At 43.7% G+C, this 10,132-nt stretch overlaps 1 protein-coding gene across 2 annotated transcripts in view; it reads left to right on the top strand.

The window, feature by feature from the left end:
• Positions 1 to 9,010, top strand: part of DCX (doublecortin) — a 69,423-nt gene extending 60,413 nt beyond the window's left edge. For both annotated transcript variants that reach the window (XM_057370121.1, XM_057370120.1), the window contains exons 6-7: positions 3,027 to 3,121; positions 5,336 to 9,010. In XM_057370121.1, the coding sequence (XP_057226104.1) occupies positions 3,027 to 3,121; positions 5,336 to 5,392 (152 nt within the window). In that variant the 3' untranslated portion in view covers positions 5,393 to 9,010. The remainder of the gene's footprint in view (positions 1 to 3,026; positions 3,122 to 5,335) is intronic.
• The last annotated feature ends 1,122 nt before the right edge of the window (positions 9,011 to 10,132 follow it).

Raw genomic sequence — 10,132 nt, 5'->3', positions numbered from 1 at the left:
CGAGCAAAGGGTGCCTGTGCAGTCTGAGTCCTTCCACTCCTGAGGCTTTGTTTGTCTGTCCTGAAGGCAGGATGGCTCATGCTCACTGAACAAGCTGCTATTTCTACATTTGCTTCATGCTGTCCTYGTTCTGCTTGCTCCCTCTCTTTGTTTTCTTGGTGGAACTTCAGCCCCTGGCCTGGAGACAAAACTATCCATGAATGTCATGGTCCTTCCTCTCACTCCTGTGGTGTGCAAGCTCCTCAGACTGGGATCTCATCTGCAGAACCCTGGCAACCTCAGTCAAGCAGGGATTATTAGCCTTATTTTACACATTAGTAGAAATAGTTATCTCCTTGGGCTCTGCTTTTTCCAGTTTTGTTTGTTGATAGAAATTTGAGTGTGAAGATGGACCTCGCTAATCCTGTTTAGAGCTCTTGGTGCTTTTCCCCACTGGAAATCCAGATCCAGAGCCCCAGACACCCAAGCACTCCTGAACAACACTCAGGGAACAATTCAATGTGAGAAATCTGCCTAAAAAGAGGCTGAAGAGGGACATTTGACAAGAGTAATAGCATAAGAGGGAATGGCCTTAAACTGAAGGAGAAGACAGGTAAATATTGGTAAGAAACTCTTCCCTGTGAGCATGGGGAGGCCCTGGCACAGGGTGCCCAGAGAAGCTGTGGCTGCCCCTGGATCCCTGGCAGTGCTCAAGGCCAGCTTGGACAGGGCTTGGAGCAGCCTGGGAGAGTGGAAGGTGTCCCTGTTCATGGCAGGGGTGGGATGGGTTGAGCTTTAAGATCCCTTCCAACCCACATCATTCTGTGATTCTAAAATATTTGGGTGAGGGGAAGCAGAGAATTCAGTTTACCTGGACCTCTCATGGCCATCTCAAACGTGACAGGAATATTCTCCATCCTCCCTCTCACATGCTGGACAAGCCTGATTTCTCTCCTGAATAMAAACTGCCTTGTGCCCTGGGCGAGGTGAGGATCCTGTGGAAAAAAGTGCATGTGTTCATGCAATTAAAAGATATTCCATATGCACTTTAAGGTAAATTGATGCTGCAGAGAAAATACGATGCCATGAATAAACCATACTGCACAAACAATAAGGTGGTGGGGAAAACCCAAAAGAATTGAAATGAGAACTGGATCTAAAGAACAGCTCCTCAGAGCTGTGTGTAGGTGAGATCCTGAGCTACCCACAGTTATCAGCAGATTTTGTGGAGCAGCAGTGCTGTGCACCACCTGGGACCTGCACTTTGCCTCCTGTTATTTTCCTGCATTTCAGTTCAAAGGAAAAACAGGCAAGTTTGCTTATGAACACTATTCTTCATTAGCAGGCAGAGAAAATTAAACTGGGCTTCTTCATTGTTGCTCCCGCTGCAAAATTCTGCTGTGTTTGTAATGATATCCATCCGTCTCATTCGATTTCTGATTTGGATGTCACATCTGGCTTCTGTTGATGCTCATAAAATATTCACATCCCTGCTGTAGCACTTAAAACTCTCGCTGTATTAGGGAATTTCTGTCCTGCCCTGCAGCAATTACATCTATTTTGCTGCACACTGACTCTGCTGTTGTTCCCAGTCTTGTTTGTGGAAGGGAAATTGGGGTTTCTTGCAGAGTTGTYAGGTGGCATTCTTCAGCTTAGGAAGGATCAGTGACAACAGGAGATAAAGAAAGAGGCATTTTAGAAATTGGAAATGAATTCTAGCTAATAAAGTTTATATCAGTACTCTTGCTCCATACATTTGCTTTAATAGGAAACACAAATTCACTCAGTGAAATAAAGCACAAAAGAGATCCAAGTTCTTTTTTACTGAATTGCTTTCATTATTTGGCATATAGTTAGAGAAGTCTACATTTTTTCTCCACCAACCTGGAGGGCAGCTCATTTTGTAGAAGCGTGGCACAGCACAGTGCAGGGGCCAGCAGGAAACAGCTTCTGCCTTTCCATAACAGTTTTTTCCTCTTTCCAATGAAGAATGGTCTGAGTGGGATAGGAAGGTGAAGGGTCACTCTGTTCCCCAATTATCTATAACCCATTATTTCTATCACCTTTTTAAAATATCCATTTCCTCAGTAAGGTGCATTTGTAATACGAAAAGAGCCGTGTGTGATGAATAACCTCCTCTTCCCAGCAGAGGAAATGCATGGAAATGATGGATGTGAAGGCAGAGGACCCACATTATCATGAATTTGTTGCACCTGAGCTGCTTTAACGTGCTGGCAGCTCCTCCTTTGTCCTGGGGCTTTGAGCACGTGTTTCTTTGCACTTGTTGGAACTCACCTGGTCAACCTCTGCCCTTGGGCCAGCGATGCCACAAACCTGAGCTGTCCCCTGTTTGTCACCAGGAGGTTACAGAGAAGGGGAGTGAGGCTTTCTTAGGCATTGAAGCAAAAGTTGTGCTGGTTTTGCTCTTAAAAATACAACATTGACTCATCCTGCTGGATGATACTTTATACGTTCCTCAGTCTCCTCCAGACACTCAAGGACTTGCTGAATTTTAAGTAACTGATTTGCAGATTCAGCTGTTACAATTGGAAGTATAATTCCACCAGGCTCTTTGGTCATTCAATCCCACCCACAGCTAACTACAGCCAGGGCATTCCAGGCTGCTGTTTGTCTAATTTGTGATGTGTACAATTGACATCTGACATTTCTTGGGTAGGGTTGAGAATATCTTCAGCCTCTGGTTTCCACTCATGCCCTTTAACTGTTTGGGAACATGGAAATTGTCTTTCTGTTTTTCTGGTGGTGTGTGTCTTAGATGGATTTGGTGAATATTTGTTGTGTMAAATCACGATCCTTCAATTTGTTTTGTATTTCACTGTATTTTTCAGTCACCCTGAGCAGCTGAAAGCCTGGAGTTGTGTTCATAGCTACACTGTTTACTTGTTRTTTTTATTTTTTTCTCCTGCCTAACATGAATAAACCATAGTGTTTCTGTGTTAAATGTTTGGAGACCTTCCATCTCCCCAAAGGAGAAAGATCCTCCCCTTGCTTGCCTGATTTGCAGCCTCTCTCTTGTTTCCTGCCAGCGAACGGGACCTCGAGCAGTCAGCTGTCCACCCCCAAATCCAAGCAGTCCCCGATCTCCACGCCCACCAGCCCAGGGAGCCTCCGTAAGCACAAGGTATTACGTTTCTTATACCTTACTACACCTCTTTCTGCCTCTCTCCAGCACATCTGTGGGGCACTGGACTCATGGCCATATTCTCTGGAAGCTCAGCTTCTGTTGAAACAACAGAATTTCATCCTTTATGTGTAAGGGTTGTTCCTTTGGGCAGGATGGTGAGGACAAAGCATCAGCCTGGAGTTATTATACAATTAATCCCACCCAGAGGGATCAGAGGAGATAACTTGGCCATGAGATAATATCACARTTTGAARAAGTTATTGATGGATTTGGTTTCAYGTAAAGCCTCCTCTCCTGCAAAGCCTCCAGTGTTGGCAAACCAGGCCCATTAAACACCTGGAGCAATGCAAATGTCACTGCAGCTCCAAGGCATCACTTTAATGATGCTCCTYGAGATTTTGTTGTTTTTTGGTTTGGTTTTTTTTGTTTTTTTTTTAATTATTTAAGGCCATGCTCTGTTTTMCAGGAGCCAGGTGATTCTTCCAGCTGTGTGGTAATTGTGTTCTGGAAGAGTAGCTGGGTTTCCTGGTCCCAGGCAGCGTGGCTAACAGGTAGCACAGCATCCTGGCAGAGACCAGGAAACCTGGGCTGCCTCATGGATAATTCATGTATTGATTTATTTAAAAGGCACAGCAGCTGCCACAGCTTTTTCAGTTCCTGTTATTCAGGGCCTCTCTGTGCTGAGTTCAGGCTTTCATTTCCGTGATGCTTTTCTGGAATAGCCACTGTGCTGCTTCCACCAGTGTTCACTTGACACAGAAATTGGAGCTGGACACAAATGYTGGTGTGGAAGGAAGTCAGGGGGGATTCTCTTTACTAATCAGAATGTACCTCTCAGCCTGAGAGTGACTTTGAAAGCATTGATTTGAAGTTTTTGAAGAGTAATTAAAAAATTCTAGTGGTGCTAAGGTTTTGCAGTCAGGAGCCATGTGGAATCCTGTGTGGGGCAGATTGCAGGGGTCAAACTAATTCTGTTTAACAAAGGCTTAGCTGAACCCAAATGACAACTGTGTTTTCTTCAGGACTTCACTCTGTTCTCAGCTGCCCAGTCCAAGTTTGAGAAAACACACCGATTTTAACACAATGTGTCCAGATTTGTTATTTATTTATCATGAAGAATAGAATCTGGCCCATGCTCCAAATCAGCAATTCAGCAGATGCAATGCTGTAGACTGCACCCTAAAAGACTTCCCAAACTTCCCATCTCATGTAGAACTTTGGAGATGAGGATTTGCTTCTTGATCAAGACAAATAAAACTTACCTTTTGAATGTTTTATGTGGTTTTCAGCTGGCTGATTTATGACCTTTCCAGTGCAGCCCCAGGACCATTTGTAATCGATGGTGACTGCTGAGGGCAAAGCCAACCCAGCTATGATTTCCTCCACCAAGTTAAGCCAATCAGCAAATACAAATGAAGCATTTTAAGTTACCAGAATATTCATGCATCAGTGTCTTTCTCCCAGGAGCAATTTCTTGCTTATGATGGAATTGCTTTTCTTTTTTCTTCTTAAAGCTCAAATGATAAATGCTTAGGTTGAGTTCACCACAGAGTCCTGCTTTTTCCTCTTCTTACATCAAGATTTCTATGAATTTCCTTCCTGAATATTTGGTGTTTTCTTAATTTTGCTCACAGTCATTACCTGTGTGTGGGTCAGAGTTCAAAAAGGTCCTGGGAAAGCTTTAGCCCTTGAGCTGGATCCTGTGCCTTGTCCCACACAGAACTTTAAACAAGTGGAGTAAAATGGTTACCCAAGAAAGGGACACTGAAAAAACTTTACATTGAGCATTTGATCCAAATAATAAACTTGGGATTGTCTTCTTAAMCCTTCTAAATAGAAGTTACTTTGTGATCTTCCTGGAGATTTGTCAGATCAAGGTAAGATTCCTTATTTTGGACTTAGGTTTGGAGAGATGTGTTAAAGGCAAGGTGCTGCTTTCCAGGCATGTGCTGGAATGGACACATTGAGCCACAATAATAAAAAAACACTTCTCAAACTCATCCCTGAACAGTCACRAGGAACAGAGAAGCTCTTGTTCCTCTGTTCAAAGAGCCTGCCTTGATTTTAGCTGTGGATTCTGGTGAGCCCAGCCCCTCACCAGAGCACAAACCTCCCACCCTGTGACCTGCACAGAACTCAGCTGCTTMCTTTGGCATGGCCAAGGCTGGGAGCTGATTGTGAGGGTTAACACTTCCTCCTTTCTCCCTACAGGACTTGTACCTGCCTCTGTCTTTGGATGACTCGGATTCCCTGGGCGATTCCATGTAGGGTGACACGGAGCTCAATGTCCATATTGCGTTTGGGATACAGCAAAGGAACTTCTGCCGAAACAAGCAGATAGGTGACTGGTGCTTTCAAGTCAAAGGACACACAGTTAAATGTCGTTTTTGTTCTGTGATTTATCCTCTCTGTGCCACAAACCAACACCTACCAGTCTATAGAGATAGAGGGATACCATTCTTTCTAAGTTACAGGGATGCAAGATGGGCATTGGGAGAAATTTGGGGCCGACGTGCCACCGATCCTGTGCRTTTCCCATTTTCTTCTGTTTTTTCTTCTTCTGCTGCAACCATGTGATTTTCCTAGTGACAGTAGAGTAGCTCCCCTGGAGGTGTGCAGATGGATCCCTGGCTGAGCAGTTTGCAAGCTGGAGCGGGGCAGATGATGTTCTCCACCAGTGCAAACTGCCAGCCTTTGCCAGCTTTTCCTCCACAGCCCCAATTCTGGCACCTGCATTMTCACCAGTCTTGCTTTTCTTGTGGAGGGCAGGAAGGGACATGATTTTCTAGTTTGATGCTTAACATGCCAGCAGAAGCTTGGGTGAGATTAGGAATGATCATGTAAGATGCTAAGTAAGGTTAGTATGATAATTCAAATTATTCAATTTTTTTGGGGGGGTTTGTTTGGGTTTTTTTTCACAATCAAGCAAAAAAGTCATAAATCAGCTGAGTTATCTGGAGTAGAACACCTTCCACATGCAATCCAAGGATGCTGCTAGCTGGTAACAAATATTTATACCTCCCCTATGGTATCTCTCTATCTCTGTTTGTAACAGTAATGCCTTGTGAACAGCCAACACTGAAAACACTGTGAGAATTTGTTTTCAGGTTTGACACCCTATAGGTCACTTTTTATAGCAAAAAATCAATACACTTTTTATAAAGGAAAACCTTGTATCTGTGTTTTGGGAGTAAGGATTCAAGCTCCTTCTTTTTTATAAAAGCTGGTGATTTTCTTTTGTTTAAAAAACACGTTCAGAAAAAAAAAAGTACAAAAAAAAACCAACCACACTGCAGAACAATAATAACAGCAACTCAGTTTAGAAATCTTGCCATCACTGCCAAAACAGACACATGTAGGGGGGAAAAAATGGTCAATTCAAAATATTGAATGTTTTGATAGTTTTTGTAATGTTTAAGACTACGTATTTGGTTTTTTACACTTCAGTATTCCTAACTATGGCCAGATTCTCTACTTATATAGCAAGATAAATTTTGTGGTGTTCTAAAACCCRTATTTTAAGAAACTCTTCTATCTGAGAAACACAAACTCTCTGTATTTAGAGAAAGCTTTTGCTTTTATTAATCAGTAATGCCTCCTCCAGAATGCAAAGTTCATCTCCTCATGCAGGGCTGGTGGTTTTTACTGAGCTGAAGCTCTGTCCTAGGCCAGCTGGCATCRCCTCCCTCCCTCATGGAATAAGCTTGGATGAAACTGATTCTTGCAGAATTTTACCTGAATGAAATCTGTGCAATCAAGTCTTTCTTTGTTGCTTTATTTGCCTTTTTTTCAGCATAGACACCTACTCCCTCTTGCCTTGCAAACCCCTTGTGATTAGGATGAATTTTMCCCTTGTGATGTTCGATGCTCCACAAATGCTGGGCTGTTCCCAAAGCCACTCCAYGTTTTGTTTGCTTGCATTGCTGGGATGAAACAATCTGTGCAGGCTGCATCTCTCGAGGCTCGTGTGATCATATTTATAATGCAACTTGAAAAAAAAAAAAAAATTATCAGAGAGAGGCCAGGATTGGGAATTGTCAAGGGGTCAGAGTTATCATGCACCAAATTTGCACCCAGTAGTCTTAGTGCATGATCATTTACACCCAGAGTTTTGCACAAGAAACCATTTGTTCTCACCGATAACTTCATTTAATTGAATAACTCTCTGACTGCTAAATGGTCATTTTAAATATTGTAAATAGAATCCTGGGGTTAGTTCAAAGGCTAAGGGCTCGTGTCGAGGRTTTGTGGGGGAAAGGTGTGGACAAAGCTTGGGTGCAGTAGGCAGTGCAGCTCTCAGCCCCTGGCACTGCTGAATTTCGTGTCTGAATGGGAGCAGGTCTCAGAGTAACCCTGTGCCTCAATCTGTCTGTCTGTCCCTGCAGGGACAGCTCTGTTCTACCTCACTGGGGGTTGTGAGGCCAAATGTTGGTTAACATTTGTCAAGTGCTTTCAGATCCTCTAACAGAAGGTGCTGAAATATTCTGGGTGCAGATTTGGTTATGGGTGCTAATTTTTGGCTGTTTAATCCTGTGAGTGCTACTGTAGACACTGGTCATGAGCRAAAAGGACTTTTTAAAGTGTAAGGATGTCAGAGGCCGTGATTGTGCCGATAACAGTAATTATTCATCAGAGCTTTTGTCTTAGGAAAAGCTTTAGTGGGACGGATAATTTGACAAGCTTTTACCCTCTCCTCTGTTCTGTTGGTGGAAATCTCAGAGTCCTTCCCTGAGTCTCTGCCTTTCCAGAGACCCTGAGCAATAGCCATGGATGGRCTGGGGCCATTCCTGTCCCAGTCAGGGTCAGCCTGTCCTGCCACCTTTCCTCAGATAAACCAGGAGAGCAGCCATGCAATCCCATCCAGGTTCTCCAGCTGCTCAGGGCAGGAGACTCACCACAGATGCACCAGGAAACCCCAATCTTTGCTATTCTGCACTGCTCCTTGCAGCCTGAGCTGCTGGAGCTGCTGGTGGAAGGAAAGGAGGCTGGGTGATGCTTTCACTCAGTGTCTGTGAGTGCAGGATCCCAAGGGATGAAGGATCCTTTGTTTGGATGATGTTGAAGTAGCTGTTGAGGAGGGGTTCCCTTCCTTCCTGCCAAAAACTGGGTTTGGTTATTTGAAGATTTCCACTTTTCCTGGTGGAGCATCACTAAGGAATYGCTGAGCTCTTCCTCCTGAGCTGCACCTGGTGGCACATCTAAAACCTGATCCTGCCAGCTCTCCCTTGGGAGTGCAGCTTTGTCTGCATGARCATCATCCTGTGGTGGGGCTGAGCCCAGCAATTCCTTCAGGGAATTGGGGGGACCTTGAAAAGCCCTAAAAGTATTTTATAAAAAATTGTTCCRTGGGGAAAATAGCCATTCAAACCAGCAGAAGCCACAAAGAAAACAGGGTATGAGGTCAAACTCCCAAGTTTTAAGAAGCAATTTTCCAGGTAGAAATGCCTGGGCASTAGAAGTCAGTGAGCATTTCAGCTGTAGCATAGAGTGAGTCTGTATTAATGCCAATATTGCATGAGTTCTTGTACAGAAATGCATGTGGAATGTTACATACATTCAAAACTCGTTRCCTTTGGCTTTGTAGGATCCCTCATATAGATTTGAATACGAAGAGAAACAGTGCACAGGCATCAGACCTTAGTTATTTAAATAAAAGAACTGCCCTGATTCAGGAAAGACCTGAAAAGCCTAAATTTTAGCACGTGCTCTACTCTTGTTGGCTTTTCATGAGATGGAGCTTGGGTTTGGTCAGAAAGCTTTCCTGAACTGCTGTGAATTTGTAATTATTTTCAATATACTACAGCAATTCCAGACCCTGTGAGATCCTGGAGCATATGATAATAATTCCACTATATACTCCAGAGTTCACCTTTCATTTTTTAATCTTTTTTTTTTTGCGTTTACAAGCACATAAAGCTCCACATGATACAAGGATTTGCCATATTAATTCTGCTATAAAAACCTTGCCTAATTTGCCTCATGAGGCTGCCTTTAGTGCTTTCAGAGACTAATTGAATCGCTGAGGCTATATTGTTTTAAAACAATACAGTATTTAAAAACAAATTGGAGAGACTCTTAAAGTAGTAGGGCTTTGTTTGTTTGAAGTCTGCCTTTATTCAGTGTAATTTAGCAAATCTGCATATAGAGATCCCTGTTTCAGACACAGTCATTAGGAAGGGATGGCATAGACTGAGGGGTTTAGCATTCACTCAGATGATGGCCTTGACTGTAGGAGATGGGAGCAATGCAGCAAAACCTTTAGTCTTGGGATTTTTATCACTGGTAAAGCATTTATAATCCTGAAGTTTCTAGTTTAAAGCCTCATCTGTTATAAGATTTGGAGCTGGTTCACTTCCACCAGCTACCCATCTTGAAGTGATTTGGAAAGGGTTTGGTAATGGGATTTTACCTCGGTTTGCTCGGCGGTGGGAGTTGACAGCAGATTTTCCCTRCCACTGTCTGTGTTTCCTATTTCTGCACATTATTTATGGTCTTCTCAGGAGCTAGAAACCCTCATTTCATAGACAGTAGAAGAATCCTGCTTAGAAAACATCTGCCACATCTCTCTCATCCTTGGCTAACACACATGCAGGCACACAAAAATTCACACCTCGATCTGGCTGCTGTTTCTCTCTCATTTGCTGGTTCAGTACTTTTGGACGGAGAACCAAAAATGGCAAACAGCAAAACAGTGTTACACCCAGGCACTTCCAGTGGGAAACAAGGGCATTAAAGTGTTGGTTTCTCCTGATTCATGTGGATAACATTGTCTAGGATGCCTTGTCTTTGCTTTTTCATGCCTTTGAGGCCAGTGCTGCTCTTCCTGCCGTGTCCCAGCACGTCCTGTGGCTCTGTGATGCCAGGCTGGATCCCTACACAGACACTGGTCCAGGGACAGCCATCCCTGGAAGTGGCATCTTCTCTGCAGGGGCACAGTGTGGATTTCACTGAAGTTTGACCCTTCCCCAGGGTGCTGAGAGCACCTGAGGGATTTTGTCACCGACCTCC

This window comes from Malurus melanocephalus, unplaced genomic scaffold (genome assembly GCF_030028575.1).
Source record: "Malurus melanocephalus ecotype Western Australia unplaced genomic scaffold, MMel_1.1 scaffold_120, whole genome shotgun sequence".
Lineage (NCBI taxonomy): Eukaryota > Metazoa > Chordata > Aves > Passeriformes > Maluridae > Malurus > Malurus melanocephalus.
The sequence above is the reverse complement of the archived record's forward strand: the minus strand, read 5'-3'. Positions and strand labels throughout refer to the sequence as shown.